Source organism: Schistocerca piceifrons, chromosome 1 (assembly GCF_021461385.2).
Source record: "Schistocerca piceifrons isolate TAMUIC-IGC-003096 chromosome 1, iqSchPice1.1, whole genome shotgun sequence".
NCBI classification, from domain to species: domain Eukaryota; kingdom Metazoa; phylum Arthropoda; class Insecta; order Orthoptera; family Acrididae; genus Schistocerca; species Schistocerca piceifrons.
In genome coordinates, this window is record NC_060138.1 from 660,889,232 (window position 1) to 660,910,499 (window position 21,268).

A 21,268-nucleotide genomic window follows, 5' to 3' on the forward strand; every position below is an offset into this window, starting at 1 on the left:
TATTTTACAAATCCAACAATAGCAAGAACAGAACAATCCTTAATCGACAACACCACCGTATTTATTCCTTATGTCTAATCATGTGGCCTCTGGACTCCCTGCATCGTCTTGCGATAAGGCGACAAAAATGTCTCATAAAGCACGTAACTACCACAGACTCAGCACAAGGAACAGACTGCCCAAGTCAGTGACACTACGGACGTCATACAGGTTCTGATCATTAATCCTTACAGTTGACACTAAATTGGGAGTCATCCGCCAGTTCTTTCTGGCCTCACAGAAGTAACTTTGCTGTTACCACAACTCATCTCAAGTCAGTGACACTATGGACGTCATACAGGTTCTGATCACTAATCCTTACAGTTGACACTAAATTGGGAGTCATCCGCCAGTTCTTCTGGCCTCACAGAAGTAACTTTGCTGTTTCCACAACTCATCTCAAGTCAGTGACACTATGGACGTCATACAGGTTCTGATCACTAATCCTTACAGTTGACACTAAATTGGGAGTCATCCGCCAGTTCTTCTGGCCTCACAGAAGTAACTTTGCTGTTACGATAACTCTGCTCAAGTCAGTGACACTATGGACGTCATACAGGTTCTGATCATTAATCCTTACAGTTGACACTAAATTGGGAGTCATCTGCCAGTTCTTCTGGCCTCACAGAAGTAACTTTGCTGTTACGATAACTCTGCTCAAGTCAGTGACACTATGGACGTCATACAGGTTCTGATCATTAATCCTTACAGGTGACACTAAATTGGGAGTCATCTGCCAGTTCTTCTGGCCTCACAGAAGTAACTTTGCTGTTACGATAACTCTGCTCAAGTCAGTGACAATTTGGACGTCATACAGGTTCTGATCATTAATCCTTACAGTTGACACTAAATTGGGAGTCATCCGCCAGTTCTTCTGACCTCACAGAAGTAACGTTGCTGTTACGAGAACTCTTAATTTTGACCCCATGTCTGCCACACAACACAAATAACAGTTTCACCCTACCGACATTGAAGATACTGTAGTCGGAACTCGTATGTTTCACAGCAGACGTGGCACACCCTCTGCTGTCCACTGGAGGCGACGTCAGAGCTACTGACTCCCTCTCTGTTGAGGGAGGGCACGACCTCTGTCACCACTCTGTTGTGGCCCATGGTGGGGGGGATGGGGGGGGGGCTGAGTGGTGGGACATTTCTATACCGAGAATGTGAAGCACTCAGGCGCAATGGACTGGCAATGGTCAGCAGATGGCTGGCCTCTGTCCAGTGGGACAATATATGCAGCCTGCAATGCTGAAATGAGGCTGGGCAACAAATTGGCTGCCTGTGAGCACATCAAGGCCCTGACGTCAGTGGTGCACTGCCATCTGCCATCTGGTTGAACGCCCATGCACTGCCACCTCTGCTGTGGCTCACTTCTTCTGCAATGACAGGGAAGCTTGCCATGTAATGGACAAGGCCCACTGTCTCCCTGCAGAAAGCCGGTGTCGGCTGGCGCAGACGCAGGTCTGCTGCACTTCGGCACAGGGTGGGCTTAGTGCGAGGGCGGCTGCTGAAACCTGGTCTCGAACACGTCGCTGCAGCTGGTGATACCCATTTTGCTGTCTGAGGTGTCCCTGGAGTCGTTTTATTGCTGCTGGAATTCGAATGAATCTGTACCTAAATTCACAATTATTCATACCTGCTCTGTGGTGCATATATTGCACTATTTCCCAGCACCCATTCACGTAGCTCATAACATGGTTCTAGCCCTGGTGTGCTTACACTGTCCTACCCTCTCTGGCTGTTATCACTGCGTGGTGCATGTTTCACAGAGCGCAGCTAACCTGTCTCGCAATGCTTTTGTGTATCAGCTGCTGTAATCTTCAAGTCAGTCACTGTGCTCACTGGACAGCGGTAGCTAACACAGTGCACCGTGGGGGTTTCTTACAAATTCTTACGACTTCCACTGAAGGCTGGGTAGTGATGCTGCATTGCTGATATAGCAAATTAGTAGTGACCACTGTGATCACGCACTAGCAATATCTATAGAGCGAGCTTAGTGTACTGGGCATGCCACCAACATCGAACTAGGATTGTTACATGACCTTTGTAAACGCTGTTTGTTTACTTTTTGTTCTAAGAGATAAACTATAAAATTCCATGTCTTTATTTTTCACATTTGTTTATTGGTAACAGCAACGATGAGAATCGAAATGTGTCTAAAGAGAAAAAATAGTTTCCATGCATAAGTACCACCAAGCTCTTATTATTGTTATCAAACAAATACAAGAAGCTATATGTGTTGTTAAATATCGAGGCAAATTGTTACAAATCGTTAAAACCATATGGCCAACGTATGTGACTGCCTGGCTATAAACTTGCAAAACAAGTGCTGTCTAGATAGCTTTTGGGGTGTGCTGCCAGTCAATCCGTTACTTTACATATATTTCAAGCAGTTTTCAATTACATGTGAGATTTATATATGATAATACAAGTGATTTCTTGTGATTACACAGATCTCTAACTCACAAATCTTATTCAAAACTACTTACAATAGGAAGCTGTATCAGTAGTACCTATGACGTGGCGAATGATTGTGTATGAACAATATTTCATTTTGCATGTGAACGAGGATGAAGAACGTCGCATCAGAAAATAAAAACGGAAGGATTTCAACCCGGAAAAATATTTCGGAGTGTGATAAATCGCAAATTTGCTGCATGTCATAACTCCAAACTCATTTTAGAGAGTGCATACACTGTCACATATTAGGATGCCATTTTTCAGTGTCGCCACAACAAAATTTAATGATACAGAGATTTAGTAATACGATAAATTACAGTATAATACCCATAAAATAACAGTGACACTATTATCTTATCCTGTAACATAAAAAATACGCCATTTGAGCTGTGACACTTGTCACAAACAAGCGAAATACACTTGAATTTATTTGTTCAAGTTCTATGCCATGTTCATCACATATATCGAAAGCAAATTCTTAACTTGGTTATGCAACAGGGATTAATAGCTTTGTTTACGGCATTTTTAGACAGATGGCAATATAACAGCTGCGTGTATGAAGCAATGTTGTGTAGACCATCCCACCGATTGATGTGCAACACCTATTTATTCGCGTGCACGGTCGTCTCTCAGTATCTGCACTAATCGTCGATCCACTGTAGGTTTTTCTGTATTTCTTTGCAGTCTCCTGCCGTTACTGCCTTTCTAAGGGTAACAGCTTTGTCCACCAAAAGCCTCACGGAGCTTCCGAAGTTGTGAACTAGATAATAGTTGCAGAACATCAAGCAAGTGTTTTCAATTTTCGTTACTTGCAGGCGCAATCAAAAGATATTCCCCATAAACGACCCACTCAGCTGAAGTATGACTTCTTCATAGCAAGTTATAGGTGGCAGTTTGCTGAATAATGATTACGCTTTGTAAACGGTGATTACATGTTATCTATACACAGCGTGTATCGTAATTAATAGTGCAAACTGACACGAATGAAAGTATACGAAAGTAAAAGTAAAACAATTTCCAGTAACGCGTGTCTGTAAACGAGCCGTTTGCAAGATGACTGTAAATGCGAGTTCAGGAATCGTCACGGACCTCAGTATGAAGTACTGCCCTAGTTAGTAGAAGAGTATTTGAAATGTAAGCTTTTGGATCAAGTTCCCATGGAACTGGGCTCAATTTTTATCCCCAGTCCGTCTTAAGAAGAAAGTGAGATATACATGCAGAGGCTACCGCCCCGGACGAGTCGGCAAGCAGTTAATAACGCTACATTATTTGCCATAATCAACTATCATAGTACTAACGTTATGGCTGCAGGCTATCATAACTGATGAGTGACAAAATTATGGTTCTTGTTTTAGTTTATTGGGCGGCTCGCCAACACATTTGACTCTCAGCTCAGTGAAATATAACATGCGTGATTCTTTGGCGGACGTCGGCAAGCCTGAACCGCCGACTAAATGTTTTGCTCCTTGGGCGAGAAGCAACCTGTATTGCCTTGTCAGTTTGGTGATATATGGCATGTCTGGAGGTTGCAAAAGTATTGACTTGATCACTGAGCAGAAGAAATAACTATAAAAACGAAATAGCTGCTGTCAGACAGTAAGTCATTGACGCTGCCGCTGCTGTTGCTGGTGTCCTCTGTGCAGGCATCATTGAGTAACAAAAATGTAGGTCCAATATTCACTACTGCTACTACTACTACAGCTGCTTTTAGTAATTGGTTGTAATAACATCTATATTAAGAGTATTTTTTCTTAGTTAAATTTTCCTTTCCATCCCCTTCTGTAAAGTATTATAATTTAGATGCGTTATGCAAGTTACCATTACAGAGTGACACAAAGTATAATACACAGGTTAATTTACTGACGAGACAGAGTCTTAGGTGCTTACGTAATTTTCACGTTGGAAATACTGTTAGAGAGAATACACATGAACATATAGCAAAATTCAGGTGTGTGTGTGTGTGTGTGTGTGTGTGTGTGTGCGTGTGTGTGTGTGTGTGTGTGCGCGCGCGCTAATGAAGTTTTAATAAAAGAGGTCAGACCAATCAGGTACTTTTTTGAACATGGTGCCCTTTCAGGTGAAGCTTACGTAATATTTGATGTGGAAATACTGATGTATAATTGGATACTATTGAATATAGTGGGCTACATACTAATTGTCTCTTTCATTTTAGGTAAAAAATACAGCGCTGTGATTGATTGTTTAATTTTTAATCGATGCTAATGATTTTTAAGAAATTCCCTCTACTGCCATGTTGCATTTTTAAGCGCTGTGATCGGCTGTTCCACTTTTCAAGGATCTTAAAAGATTTAAAAATGATTTCCAACAAGCACCACCTTCTGTTTTTAAGCACTGTGACTCATTTTTCGTCTTCAAAGGATGTTAAAAAATTAAAAAATACTTTCCTGAGAGCGCCATCTTGCAACTTTTTTTTAAATTTCCCACCAACGTGACGTCACTGAAAGGATGCGTGGCTTCTGACGTGTGATGATGACATCATAAATAAGGGGCTTGGCTTGTGACGTCATGGGTAGGGCAGTGACCTGCTCACATAACAAAAGCGCTTCGTCTTCAGGCCACGAGTCACCTGCCGGGACCATCCGACCGCCGTTTCATCCTCAGTGGAGGGTGCGGATAGGAGGGGTGTGGGGTCAGTACACTGCTCTCCCGGTCGTTATGATGGTATTCTTGACTAAAGCCGCTACTATTCGGTCGAGTAGCTCCTCAATTGGCATCATGAGGCCGAGTGCACCCCGAGAAATGGCAACAGCGCATGGCGGCCTGGATGGTCAACCATCCAAGTGCCGACCATGCCCGACAGTGCTTAACTTCGGTGATCTCACGGGAACCAGTGTATCCGCTACGGCAAGGCCGTTGCCAGACCTGCTCAAATGGCGTCACAAATGAAAATAAAATGCGCTGGAACCCAAGAGCTATACTGCTTCAATGATTAGCTCCCACAGAAAGATTCTGCCAACAAACAGCTAGGTTCCAACCAACTTAAGTCTTTGTTGCAGTTAAGCTCTGCCACAGTATTTATCCAGTAACAGACGTTTCCTGTGTCCAGGCTGATGAGGTAGGAATTAGGTATGCCAGTCTATGAGTCTACAAACAGCTAACAAAGATTTCCAGGAAGACATCCTGCAGCTCATCGCTGGGCAGAAGACAAACTGTTTGTAACAGAAGGTACTCGTGGGAGTCTAAATAGAAAGCAGCTGCTGCACTGATTAGTAGCTATATCTACCTTACGCGTAGTGGCAACATTCAAACTGTTAATCGCCATGGTCCGACTGACAAGAAAATCACGCGGTTTTACTACCAGTGGATTGTGATTGTCCCTAGATTTAAATTGTTGATGCCAAAAAAATATGTTTAAACCTTTATACTTCCAGAAGTACATTATGATCACAATTTACATTTGTAATTTGTTCACGGGTGTTCCAGATGGGTGAGACATTAATTCTGGTGCCCAAAACATTTGTAAACTGTGCAGAAAACGGTAAATAGAATTTCTAGTTTCCATGAAAGGCCTTTCAAGATTCTTGATGCGTTTTTGATGCCAGCGTCGATATATCTGTAACATTTCCACTAGTGTATCTTCAGTGCGTTACGGATGTCTACAGGGACGAGTCTTTCATCATATCTGGCTGATGTACTTGCTACATAAGATGATAGTACATAGGGCTGTTTGTGACTGTGCAGTTTTTATGGAATCAGTTTATTTTGTAAAATAATATTAAACATCTAATAATGTTAAATCACTCTCTGTAAGTTCCATCCAACGTAAATACAAACATTATTCATAACATCTCCCCTCTACCCGTGCTCTGCTGACTCATGCATTGATCAGTCAGAACATTATCACTACTTACCTAACAGCCGGTATGTCCACCTTTGGCACGATCAAAAGCGGCGACAGGTCGTGGCGAGGAGGCGGTGAGGCCTTGGTAGGTCGCTGGACGGAGTTGACTCCATATCTGAGCATGGAAATCACCTAATTCTCATAAATTCAGGGGAGAGTAGCGATGAGCTCTGACGACACGTGCAGTCACCTCCCAGATTTGTTCGACTGGGTTCAGATCTGGCAAACTGGGGGGGGGGGGGGGGGGGAGCAGAACAACTGAAATTCGCCACTGTGTTCCTCGAACCACTCCACCATACTCCTGGCCTTGTGACATGAAGTGTTATCTTACTGAAAAATTCCACTGCTGTCGGGAAACAGGTTCGTCATGAAGGGGTGTATGTGGACTGAAACCAGTGCGCGATAATCCTTGGCCATCATAGTGCCTTTCACGACCTCCACGGGATCCACAGATGGCGACTTGAATGTTCCCCAGAGTATAATGGAGCCGCCGCCAGCTTGTCTCCATCCTGCAGTGCAGGTACCAAGGAGCTGTTCCCCTGGAAGATGACGGATTCGCGCTCTCCCATCGGCGTCATGAAGAAGATGTTGGGATGCATCAGATCATGAAACGCTCTTCTAACGCGGCAACGTCCAGTGCGGATGGTCACATGCCATTTTCAGTTGTAGTTGCCGATGTCGTGGTGTTAACATTGGCACATGCATGGGTCGTCGGCTGCAGAGGTCCGTCGTTAGGAGTGTTGGGTGCACCGTGTGTCGGGACACACTTGTACCCTGTCCAGCATTGGAATCTGGTGTTAGTTCCGCCACAGTTCGCCGTCTGTCAGGGTTTTAGCAGTCTGCCCAGCCTACGACGTCCGACATCTATAATGAGCGGTGGCCTCCAAATTCCACGACTTCTGTACGTGGTTTAACGTTGGCTTCATCACGTGTTGAAAATACTCACCATAGCACTCCTCGAGCACCCGAAAAATCGTGCAGTTTCCGTAATATTCGTGCCGATCCTCCAGGCCATCACAATATGCCCCCCGTCAAACTCAGATATGTCGTGCGCCTTCCCAGTTCTACACACGGACAGCACGCTCACTGGGACTATATGCACCGTGCGTGTGTCTGACTGGCAGTCATTCCTAGCCAGATAACGCTGCTATCGCCTAGACGGGTTTAGATCGATAGTAGGTCGGTGGTCATAATGTTTCGGTTGATCAATGTATCTATGAGGGCCATTCAGAAAGTAAGGAACGATAGGTCGCGAAATGGAAACCACAGTGAAAATCAAAACCGTTTTATTTTGCAATGGATAGCTACACCTTCCAGCTACTTCTCAACACAGTCACTGCACAGACTTAGGCATCTGTCGTCGCGTCGTACCAGGTTTTCAATTCCCTCAGAATATAAGACAGCTGCCAGTGTTGTTCGACAATTTTCTATTCTGGACTACAGTTCGTTGTCTGTGTCAAAATATTGTCTTCATAGCAAGAATTTCATTTTAGCTGAGCTGAACCTCAGGGGTGGCCAATTGCTGGCTGTATTGTGGGTGATCAAACACTTCCCATCGAAAACGCTGCAGGGGCATCTTCATTGCCCCTGCCGAGTGCGGCCGAGAACTGTCGTGTAGAACAAACTGCATGACAGTTATGTTATGTGGATTAAATAGCTTCAGGCGCAATCTTTTGCCAGGTCCTCATACACTACTGGCCATTAAAATTGCTACGCCAAGAAGAAATGCAGATGATAAACGGGTATTCATTGGACAAATATATTACACTAGAACTGACATGTGATTACATTTTCACGCAATTTGGGTGCATAGATCCTGAGGAATCAGTACCCAGAACAACTACCTCTGGCCGTAATAACGGCCTTGATACGCCTGGGCATTGAGTCAAACAGAGCTTGAATGGCATGTACAGGTACAGCTGCCCATGCAGCTTCAACCCGATACCACAGTTCATCAAGAGTAGTGACTGGCGTATTGGGACGAGCCAGCTGCTAGACCACTACTCACCAGACGTTTTCAATTGGTGACAGATCTGGAGAATGTTCAAAAATGGTTCAAATGGCTCTGAGCACTATGGGACTTAATATCTGAGGTCATCAGTCCCCTAGAACTTAGAACTACTTAAACCTAACTAACCTAAGGACATCACACACATCCATGCCCGAGGCAGGTTTCGAACCTGCGATCGTAGCGGTCACGCCGTTCCAGACTGAAGCGCCTAGAACCGCACGACCACACCTGCCGACTCTGGAGAATGTGCTGGCCAGGGCAGCAGTCGAACATTTCCAGAAAGGCCCGTACATGACCTGCAACATGCGGTCGTGCATTATCATGCTGAAATGTAGGGTTTCGCAGGGATCGAATGAAGGGTAGAGCCACGGGTCGTAACACATCTGAAATGTAACGTCCACTGTTCAAAGTGCCGTCAATGCGAACAAGAAGTGACCGACACGTGTAACCAATGGCACCCCATGCCATTCCGCCGCATGATACGCCAGTATGGTGATGACGAATACACGCTTCTAATGTGCGTTCACCGCGATGTCGCCAAACAAGGATGCGACCATCATGATGCTGTGAACAGAACCTGGATTCATCCGAAAAAATGATGTTTTGCCATTCGTGCACCCAGGTTCGTCGTTGAGTACACCATCGCAGGCGCTCCTTTCTGTGACGCAGCGACAAGGGTAACCGCAGCCATGGTCTCCGAGCTAATAGTCCATGCTGCTGCAAACATCGTCGAACTGTTCGTGCAGATGGTGGTTGTCTTGCAGACGTCCCCATCTGTTGACTCAGGGATCGAGACTGGCTGCACGATCCGTTACAACCATGCGGATAATATGCCTGTCATCTCGACTGCTAGTGATACGAGGGCGTTGGGATCCAACAGGGCGTTCCGTATTACCCTCCTGAACCCACCGATTCCATATTCTCCTAACAGTCATTGGATCTCGACCAACGCCAGCAGCAATGTCGCGATACGATAAACTGCATTCGCGATAGGCTACAATCCGACCTTTATCAAAGTCGGAAACGTGATGGTCCGCATTTCTGCTCCTTACACGAGGCATCACAACAACGTTTCACCAGGCAACTCTGGTCAACTGCTGTTTGTGTATGAGAAATCGGTTGGAAACTTTCCTCATGTCAGCACGTTGTAGATGTAGCCACCGGCGCCAACCTTGTGTGAATGCTCTGAAAAGCTAGTCATTTGCATATCACAGCGTCTTCTTCCAGTTGGTTAAATTTCGCGTCTGTAGCACATCACCTGCGTGGTGTAGGAATTTCAGTGGCCGGTAGTTTACTTGGCGGGAGACGCTAATTTCTAGCCATATTTACGTTCTCACTGTGAACTCAGAACTGAAAAGAGCGACATGATGCGATCGACGGACGTACGAGACATAGTGCCCAACACATCTGTGAAAAGCTTCATGAGATTTTCACCTTATTTTCCATTTCGCGACCGATCGTTCCTTACTTTCCGAATAACCATCGTACATTCAGCTGCGCTAAAATACTCCGCTGATCCGGTGGTGATGACTGAGAGTGAAGGAAGACAGGAGCGCACCCAGCAGCCCACAGCACAGCCGGTATGCTGCCTGACTGACCTCTCTCCATCTGCGAGGCGACTTGCGGCCGCCAGGCGACGTTGGGGACGGCCGTGATGCGCACGGGGTCCGCGCCGGGGGGCGACAGCGCGCACGCGCGGACCGCGGCCGGAGCGCGGATGGCCAGCACGCGGCCGCCGCCGTCCGCCGAGCACCTCTCGTAGCCGCCGCTGTCCGAGTCGGCGGACATGGCGGGCTCGCCGGCACTGCTGCAGCAAAACATCCGTCAGTCAGGCGGCTTCCTGCCGAGAGACGAGCGAGTGAGACGAGCAAGTATCAGCACGAGACCGATGACCTCGCTGTTTGGTCTCCTCCCCCAAACCAACCAGCCAACCATTAGCAACAGGAGTACTTACAGTTTCTTTCTTTCTTTTTCTTTTGCTTGTGCCTTTTCCCGCAATGACGTCGGGTCGGCATGGTTAATCGGATTTGGCAAGGTTAATTTAAGGGGTGGCCAGATGCCCATCCTGTCGCCACCCCGTACCCCCCCCCCCCCCAGGACGGAATTAGTGTACCCCAAATGTCTGTGTCTAGTGTAATCCATGGAATAGTGCGAATGTGTTCAGATGTCTGCGATCCATGCAACTGAGGCGGGACGTGGGGACCAGCCCAGTATTTATCTAGTGGGATGTGGAAAACCGCCTAAAAACCCTATCCAGGTTGGCCTGCACACCGGCCTCCGTCGTTAAGCCGCCGAGAGGATTCGATCCGGGGCCGGCGCGCCTACCCGAGTCCAGGAAGCAGCGCATTAGCGCTCTTGGCTAACCTGGCGGGTCAAGAGGAGTACTTACACTGTTTGGTACTAAAGTTCAATTTTTCTCGTAAAAACTTTAGTAACTGACGTTTGTAATAGATTTACTGAAAGTCAACGAACATGTTCAACAGTTCTGACTACACCTGCAATTAATGCATGCTGTGTGTAGGCTACAGAGAAACCGTTGTACAAAGCTTTGTTATCACCCAAAAATATTTCAGCACTTTATGTACTATTCCTTAGGGGTGTTGTTTCTTTATTTCTCGTTATTCCATGTTAATCTCTCACGTGGTTTATATGAGCTACCGGCACAAAGGTATTTTTATATGTGCAAAGGAGCAGTTATCAGGTTTAAGCAAAAGTCCAGTATACTAAATTTGGAAATAATGTAATAATAGATTTGTTGACATACCAAACATAACACTATTAATTTAGTGTTGGTAACTTTAAATCCGCCATAAATTCTACAGCTTGTCATTGGCAAAAAAGAACCGATTCCATTTTTTTGGTTTTGATTGATTTTAGACATAATCGCTATAAGGGTGAGTCACGTAAGACGTAACACCCCTTTTATTTTGTGAACAGTTACACATATGGAAACGCGGTTTTCGGCAAATGTTAGAGCGTTGAGGTGGTCACTAAAGCATTTTAGTAAAATGTTTAGTTCAACGAATCTAGTCCATATGATATAATTTAGAGCAGTGTAGGTAGAGACAATTGTCTGACAGCATGAATTTTACCTCTAACAAGCACAAAAGCCACATACAAGAAAAAGTAGGTAAAATCTTCCTTCAAACATTTAAATATTTAATACAGTAGATCTCTCTGTTTCAGCTCATGTAATTCTGTGAGGATACACAAATGTGACACACTTTTCCTAAGCACTTTGTGACACGCTAGATTGTGTTTCCATATACAAAATTCGTAGATGAACCCGCATCTAGGTCGTAAGTTGGGTCAAGGAGGATTAAGGCCTTTTTCTCGAAGTGCAGGCCTTCCTTACGGTAGTGTTTGCACCCAAATGCCGTTTCCGGCCACGGTGAGCTCACATTCTAAGACATTTCTCGCACTTTTTCGGAAAAGTTTCAGTATCAAAAATAACGCTATATCACTGTAATTATTTTCTCACGAGACATCGAATGCAGTTATAAAAAGCGTACGGTTCCATTCAAGAAAACGAACTTGCTTCAATATCTCCATTGATACCAGCGCTAAAAACATGAATCAAACAAAAACATACGTGGCTCTCGACGCTCTAAGATTTACCAGAAACCGCGTTTCGATATGTGTAACCGTTCACGAATGAGGGGTTTTAGGTCTTAAATGACTCACCTTGTATATCACGTTATTTACCGTGTGAAGTCTTTTTGTGGTGTTGTGATTTTGCTTCCTTATTTATGCCGTGCAGATTATCTGGTGTGGAGCCTCTACCATTGCAGGTGAAGCTGGGTGTGAGACGCCAGGATGTTTGGCAGTTCACCTTCCAGGGCATGGCTGTAGTGATGTGGTGGCAGACTGCCATAGATACAATGCTGGTTGAATTACTCTTTCGCTCCATAACAGTTTTAGCAGTGGAGACAGAGCCGGGAAAGCAGTCTGCCTGTGCCAGCGTTAGCTTACCAGAAAGGCACAGCGCTAACTCAGAAGCGCTGCTGCGTGGTGCACAGCAGATGGACACTGCGTGTCTTGCGGTAGCTGGCCAGCCCCCATTGCTCATTGTAAGTGTGTTGGACCCGATAGGATCACACTGTGGAACTCAGCACGGATGACGTCTGTGGTACGTGCCAGATGGCGGATAGCGTCAACCTATCCCCACACGGAATGATGTACAGCGACAGTGCTTGCTTGCTTGGGGACTGACAGCTGGCCGACTAGATGGCCCAGACAGAAGACTATTGTCTCCACGAAAGTGGCTGTCAGCAGACGGTAGTCACCCAGTGGGTGTCCCAAGGGTGTGATGGCGCAAAGCTTCCCACGCCCGAGTTTCCGGGTTCGATTCCCGGCGGGGTCAGGGATTTTCTCTGCCTCGTGATGACTGGGTGTTGTGTGATGTTCTTAGGTTAGTTAGGTTTAAGTAGTTCTAAGTTCTAGGGAACTGATGACCATAGATGTTAAGTCCCATAGTGCTCAGAGCCATTTGAAACATTTTGAAGGCGCAAAGTGAGCACCTTCCACAGTCAGCACAGACAACAGCCTGCAACTATTGATGACAGCTTCTGTCAGTGGTAGCTTGCTGGTTGCTCTTCAACAGCAGTAGGACGCAGACCTCTCCTTGTGAGAAACGGCTAATGATGACTGCATAACTAAGGAACTCTGTGGCACAAGGCACAATGTGATGATGCAGACTAGGAGATATTCAAGATACAACTACAGTTCGCTGTTCACACTGATTTATTATGTAGAATAACAAGCCTTTGACCACGGGTTATAGTGCCTGCTGCTGTTTAAGACGAAGTGTTGAAAGAAGCGCATGACCAAGTAGTACCTGGGCATGGATGACACAGGACAGTGAATCATAGGGTAGCCAAGCGTTATTGGCGGAAGGCATGTAACAGGATATGGACCAGTATGTGAGGAATTGTGAGCCGTGTGCACAAAATGCAGACTTGAATCATCAACAACTACCACTTCAGATATTTCAAAATTTTGAACATGGCTGAAGCAGCAACTGTTGAAAATCTTCACGGTAAATGCTAACAGCCAAACAGTTGCAGGGTTAAGATTTATTGAAATCCTTGAGCACGGCTTAGGTATATCCAAATATACCTTCATCTGAAGCAAAAATACATCTGATGAGGAAGACACCTTGATTATCAAAAAACTTAGCTACATAACTGTGATAGAAGAAAAAAAAACACTTATAGATTTAAGTAACCATGAAAATTACCAAAGTAATTACAAGGACAAAAAACTTTTAGTCACTTACTAAAATCTGCAATGGAGATGCATAAAACAACAGTGCCAAACCACGTCGTCAGTAGTTAAAATTAAAATATCACCTCTATCTGTACAGCATAATTATGAAGAGATGGTCGATGCGAACACGGCTTATTATCAGTACTTAGCCTGAGAACTAGCGTGGAGAGGGTGTGGAAGCACTAGGGCAGACAGTTTCTCCGAGGGAGGGCACTTGTGGTATGCGCGAGACACTCGCGAACATTAAAACCCAGGGATACAGACTCATGCGCGTCAAAATTTTATACGTTGTGCTAATTCAAACCCTCTGTCTTAATAATTAAAGCACATCAGAACTATTTAAAACGCTTACATACAACAGAAAATATGAACACCTATTTACATGTGTCCTAGTGTCAAGCAGGTAAAACTTGCGCTAAGGAACACACCTAACGAGAGAGGGCACTAGTGTTATGCGCGAAAATCTCGCGCAAATGAAAGACTAGAATACATACTAAAGAAAACGAACAAAATGTTGTAGTAAATCCAACCCATCTGTCGTCATGAATAAAAAACATAACATAATCTTTTAAACCACACCTAAACGCCGAAAACCGCAAACAACAATCATCAAAAATACGTAAAATCCCAACAAGACAGGAAAGGAGTATCCCACCAGCATCAACAGATAAGAAAACTAGCTTCTAGTCAGCCAGACTATATTACGTTAGAGCAAGAAGGGGTTTGAAACTATCCAAAAGAATTTTGTTTCTAAGCTGCACCTGTTCGTTAAGAATAAATCCATCTTTTTGAGATAGATATTTGAAAATTTCTAATATCTTGATCAGGTCCAGTTTTTAACCCTTACTCACTTCGTGTAGCAATTCTACGTCATCCAGTTTACGTGGCGTATGCTGTAAGAGCAATAGATGTTCAGCAAACGTGGAATTGTACACGTTTTCTCCATTTTCATCTAGCATGTGTTCTTTATATCTTACTTTAATGGGTCTACCTGTCTGTCCAACGTAATAGCTGAGGCAGTCGTTACAAGTAATTTTTTAAACTCCAGATTTAATGCCAAGTTCTTCCCGTGCCCCAATAGTATGAATCACTCTTTGTTTTAAGCTACTATTTACGGAAAAGGCAACTGTGTAACCGTATTGATTCCGTAGAAGTCTCCTTATCTTGTTTGATCCGTTCCTCAAAAATGGAATAGAAATAAAGTCATTAGCCTCACTCTTTATCACGCTGTTATCTCCTAAGGTTGTACATTTTACAGCTTTTTTTCCCCTAACGATTTGGTCGGTTAACATAGGGTCGTATCCATTGTTAATAGCTATGGATTTTACTAAAGGTATTTCTTTTTCTATACCTTCTGATGAAGGTATATTTAGATATGTCGAAAACATGGTCAAGGATTTCAATAAATCTTTGTACTGTAACTGTTTGGCTGTTATCATTTACCATGAAAAAACGTCAGATATTACCAAATGCTACCACACGATACTAAATGTTTGGGATGGAAATCTTAGGTCTGTTTAGCCAGATGCCAATAGCTAACAACTATGGCCTGACCGTTGTAGGTCATTCTTTGCCATATGTTGCAAAGCTCACCATTCCTACTCAGCAATCAAGTACAGTTGGAAAACAACTGTCTTTTGTAGTTTGGCTTCCCTGAAACGATAACTACTGATTAGGACACCAGCTTCGTGTCAGACTTAATGAAACAGCTTTGACATCCTCTATGTATCCGAAAACTAAAAACTATTCCATTGATAATTGGAGGACTGAATGCATTCAGTGAACAATTAGGAAGATTCTAAGCTATTGTGTGAATAGGAAGTGTAGAGACTGGGATGATTACCTGTAGAATTTCATGGCTGCATATAGTTCAAAGATGCACGATAGTGTTGGTTTCTCATAATATGAGGTAGTATATAAAAGGAAAATTCCGTCACTATCTGAGGTTATTAGTCTGAAGTTAGGAAAAAATGAAGAACTCGTATGGGACTTTACTAGAACATTAAAGGCTGTGTGGAGGCGAGCGCAGAAAGCGAATACTAAGGCACTGGAACGTCAGGAGAAAATGGGATGGCTTAGTGGTAAACTGCCAGAGTACAGGGTTGACCATTGGGTGATGTTAACTAGCCTGTATGAACTGAAGAGTAGGACAAAGAAATTTGTTGCATGACAACAGGGGCCATAAGGAGCTGTGGAGGTGTCATCATGGGTAAACATTGAATTGCAGTTGCCAATATGGTAACAATTGTCCACATGAGCCAAATGCATCCTTTTAATGGCGCTCCATTAGGTATTGTAGCAGTTGTGTAAGGAATGGGGTAAGGTAGAGTGTGCTTGCGTAAAAGTAAGATTTTTATCATTTCTGGTTTGTAGAAATGAGTCACGGGCAACAGGTTTTTTCAGGAATGGCTGGGGAGTGATTGTGATTTCCTTCCTCCTGGGGTCGCTGTCACTAAGGACAACCATGCTGCATGTCTTAATTCTGGCAGTTCTGCATCTCTTCAGTAGAGAAGTAGTAGATGCATTGGAGAATCAGCAACTAGAAGGAGGGGACTGTTCTCTAGGCTAAAGAATGTCATCCTAAACAGCCAGGACTGGATGCTGAAGTTGACCTATGTAGGAAATGAGGAACAAAGTATGGAGACTGAAAGAGATGCTGCCAAAGCACATCTTGTGGCCAAAAGAAAAGGAGTGTTTGGCGAATTGTGAGAAAAGTACTAAGGATGACTCCTCTCATGTGAGCGACTATGGGAGCATTATGTCAAGCATGTTGATACTGACGATATCCAAGAACTAAATAATATGTTGGGACAAATGAGACAATTGGTCAGCATGAAAAAAGTTATGCTGGAATAGAGTATCACACATCTAACAAACTTGGAACAGTGCACGCTGAATAACACTCAGACGTTGTGAGAACTAACAATAGAGTCGATGGGGTATTTGAAAGCAACCACAGGCAAGGTGAATCACGATCTGAATGTGATACAGGCGCAGGTAGATCTGCTAAGATATTAGAGTAGCTTTCGCAAGACACCTACAGTCGCTAGCTGATAGCATAGGGGATGCTATAGTAGAGGTAACAGCATTACAGGAGGCCAAACACCGTGCAGTACATAGCCAACTGAGTCTTACATTGTTGCCCTGAATAATTCCTTGCTGACCTACGACAGGTCCAGGACAAATCAATAGCAGAAATTAAACACATAGTTAAACCAAATGAACAGAGTTTGTCTTTATAATGTCACATGGCAACAGTAGGGATTAGTACCGAAAAAGGCCAACTCCATGCACTAGCTCAATTTCCAGAGTGAGGTATCAATGCATGTTACGAATGCTTTATAGTCTCTCCAATAATACGTGGAACTCTAGAGAAGTAGAGACAGATAAGAACACAAGACGCAAGAGAAGCCGTTGATCTCTAACGGAAGGGGAAGTTATGTTTTAATGTTGGCAGACAAACTTTGTCATTCTGAAGTACGAGAAGACTGACCCAAGCGGTCGAGACAGAGGTAAGTGGGGTACAACAGGTTTCAGAGAAAGCATGAGTATGAGGATGCCCACGGGATATCCAAGCACTGCACCCTTACTTGCAAAGGTCTTGCATGCATTAGATCTATTACATACACTCCTGGAAATTGAAATAAGAACACCGTGAATTCATTGTCCCAGGAAGGGGAAACTATTGACACATTCCTGGGGTCAGATACATCACATGATCACACTGACAGAACCACAGGCACATAGACACAGGCAACAGAGCATGCACAATGTCGGCACTAGTACAGTGTATATCCACCTTTCGCAGCAATGTAGGCTGCTATTCTCCCATGGAGACGATCGTAGAGATGCTGGATGTAGTCCTGTGGAACGGCTTGCCATGCCATTTCCACCTGGCGCCTCAGTTGGACCAGCGTTCGTGCTGGACGTGCAGACCGCGTGAGACGACGCTTCATCCAGTCCCAAACATGCTCAATGGGGGACAGATCCGGAGATCTTGCTGGCCAGGGTAGTTGACTTACACCTTCTTGAGCACGTTGGGTGGCACGGGATACATGCGGACGTGCATTGTCCTGTTGGAACAGCAAGTTCCCTTGCCGGTCTAGGAATGGTAGAGCGATGGGTTCGATGACGGTTTGGATGTACCATGCACTATTCAGTGTCCCCTCGACGATCACCAGTGGTGTACGGCCAGTGTAGGAGATCGCTCCCCACACCATGATGCCGGGTGTTGGCCCTGTGTGCCTCGGTCGTATGCAGTCCTGATTGTGGCGCTCACCTGCACGGCGCCAAACACGCATACGACCATCATTGGCACCAAGGCAGAAGCGACTCTCATCGCTGAAGACGACACGTCTCCATTCGTCCCTCCATTCACGCCTGTCGCGACACCACTGGAGGCGGGCTGCACGATGTTGGGGCGTGAGCGGAAGACGGCCTAACGGTGTGCGGGACCGTAGCCCAGCTTCATGGAGACGGTTGCGAATGGTCCTCGCCGATACCCCAGGAGCAACAGTGTCCCTAATTTGCTGGGAAATGGCGGTGCGGTCCCCTACGGCACTGCGTAGGATCCTACGGTCTTGGCGTGCATCCGTGCGTCGCTGCGGTCCGGTCCCAGGTCGACGGGCACGTGCACCTTCCGCCGACCACTGGCGACAACATCGATGTACTGTGGAGACCTCACGCCCCACGTGTTGAGCAATTCGGCGGTACGTCCACCCGGCCTCCCGCATGCCCACTATACGCCCTCGCTCAAAGTCCGTCAACTGCGCATACGGTTCACGTCCACGCTGTCGCGGCATGCTACCAGTGTTAAAGACTGCGATGGAGCTCCGTATGCCACGGCAAACTGGCTGACACTGACGGCGGCGGTGCACAAATGCTGCGCAGCTAGCGCCATTCGACGGCCAACACCGCGGTTCCTGGTGTGTCCGCTGTGCCGTGCGTGTGATCATTGCTTGTACAGCCTTCTCGCAGTGTCCGGAGCAAGTATGGTGGGTCTGACACACCGGTGTCAATGTGTTCTTTTTTCCATTTCCAGGAGTGTATTTAGATCCAAAATGGTTATCACACTAAGACTGAGGGTGACCTAAGAAAAGATGAGACCAGAACTAAAAAGTGATAGATTACTGATTAATGGCACAACTAGAGCTACAAGGTGGGGGGTTATTTGTTAATGACACAACTTATGACATGTGTGGAGCAGCTTTTCGTCTCACAGCTACTATCACAGGGAACACTTCCACGAATGTGACACAGCCATTGTTGTGCCAGGTAGATAAAACACTGAACATACTTTCTGCCCAGAACCTAACCTACCTAAACAACACATTGAAAACTGACCTCAATTCACTGGGCGGACTGATACCAATGCAAAAAGGGCGCATTACCATGGGGTAGACGCTCCAGCACGTGCAGCAATACTTTGATGAACAAAAGAAGTAAAGTCCTGCTAACGAGTGTCTCAATTTCTGATACCTCGTGGTTCTGACTCTACTTTGTGTGATATGTGTCTACTTTTGGTGGAAAACAGCCCAACCACTTGAGCATCCAGTGCATCAATTGCCAGCAGACTGGGTAAATATTAGAAAATAGTAATTAATTAATAAGCAGCCACTGACAAATGTGGTTCATGCTGAACTATACTAATCAGAATAAAAGAATGTTGTACATTTATGTCAAACCGTGATACGCGTTGCCTGATGTTCCCAGAAATGTAAATGGATGAAAATCCAGAGGACTAGATTTCCGAAAGAGGAAAGGAGTGTTACGCTACAATTTGGCTGGTCTAATGAATGGTTCTAGCGACTGAAACAGGGATACTACATTATGTGGAAGGTACCATGCGTAAGTAACAAGGCATCCTGTCACAAGTATATGCGTTCAGTGCACAAGGACAACTATTCAGTGAGCTGAAATTTCAGAAGATTCCACCTATAGTCTCTAAAAGGAGATATTGCTGCACATTACAGCGCCAACAAGACTTATGGAGGCACTAACATGATGGTAAATCTAGGGAAAATGATGCCAAGATTGGCGAACAATTTCACTCAGCACCCCTGGTCTTTTAAAACTTATTGGACATGACGGCTGCCATTTCAGAAACACTAGCTCACCTAGCACAGTCCACACAGGGTAATGCAGGATGAATGTCACATAATTCGTGAGGTGTTTCTACATATCAAAATAAACCGAAAAAGTCCTGTGAACACGTGTCCGATTTTCAGTCACTACAGAACTGGAATGAATTTAAGACTACACAAATCAATGAATGAATATGAACACAAGTGTGAATATTACTTACTGGAATGCTGTGTACGCACAGGGGTGGTCAGAATAATGATGGGACAGATGATTGATTCATTCTGCAACAGGTGCGGGGGTTCTCCAACAGATGGCAGCACTGTGACATCGCAGTGAGGCAATTGCTGCAAGTGTACCCAGTGTGCAATTGACGGTTGCATCGGTGAGCAATCGTGAAGTCGTGTGTGTTGTGTGTGAGTGTTGTATAATTGAGCAAGTACATTGTGTCCATGAATACCAACATGCCACATACAGTATGTTCAACCATGCAGAATATGCAGACACGTTGTTTGTGTACTGTAATGGCAGTGCTTGTGCGGCTGTGACAGATTACCAAAGAGTTTTCCTGACGAGAGAATCCTCTGTACCAGGGTTTTCCAAACATTACATGAATCTGGAACAGCGCCCAGTGTACACATAATATCAGAATGTGTGGCCATCCAGTCAGTTGTGGAAGGGGAAGCCATCATTAGAACGATACAATGGAGTCCCACCACCAGTACACGGCACATTAGATGTCTGCTTGATATTCCACAAACGCTAGTGTGACTTATGTTACAGTTCGAGGGCTTGCACCCATGCCATGTGCAGTGTGTGCAACGTCTGCCTCCAGGTGACTCAGTAAGCAGGTAACAATTTTGTGGCTGTACATAGTGGCATTGTTAAATACACTTCATTTACAGATGAGGCTACATTTACATGCATTGATATCATGAACACATTCAATTCTCATACGTCAGCGGTCGAGAACCCACACGCCACTAGAGAAACAAGATTCCAAGTTAGATTCTCAGTGAACATCTGGTGTGGTATGATTGATGACCACCTAATAGGACCTGTGTTCCTGCTAAATCGCATAACAGCCACAGCGTATGCACATTTCCTGATATAACACCTACCTGCACTTTAGGAAGATGTGGTAATAGAGTAATGATGGCATACATACAACAACATGATGGATCACCGGTTCACTTTACGAGACAAATAACACATTTCCTCAGTGGCATATTAGTCATGACTGATCCATTAACTGTCCTGTCAGATCTCCTGACCTAATCTACATCTCCATCCATACTCCACAAGCCACCTGACGGTGTGTGGCGGAGGGTAATTTGAGTACCTCTATCGGTTCTCCCTTCTATTCCAGTCTCGTATTGTTCGGTATGCCTCTGTGTGGGCTCTAATCTCTCTGATTTTATCCTCATGGTCTGTTCGCGAGATATACGTAGGAGGGAGCAATATACTGCTCGACTCCTCGGTGAAGGTATGTTCTCGAAACTTCAACAAAAGCCCGTACCGAGCTACTGAGCGTCTCTCCTGCA

General features: G+C 45.1%; 1 protein-coding gene across 1 annotated transcript in view; it reads right to left on the bottom strand.

Annotated features, from left to right (window-relative positions):
* The window catches only part of LOC124789358 (mesoderm posterior protein 1), a 93,514-nt gene that overhangs the window by 20,577 nt on the left and 51,669 nt on the right, over nucleotides 1-21,268 (bottom strand). Inside the window, exon 2 of the mRNA XM_047256688.1 lies at nucleotides 9,974-10,215. Coding sequence (XP_047112644.1) covers nucleotides 9,974-10,196 — 223 coding nt within the window. The 5' untranslated portion in view covers nucleotides 10,197-10,215. The remainder of the gene's footprint in view (nucleotides 1-9,973; nucleotides 10,216-21,268) is intronic.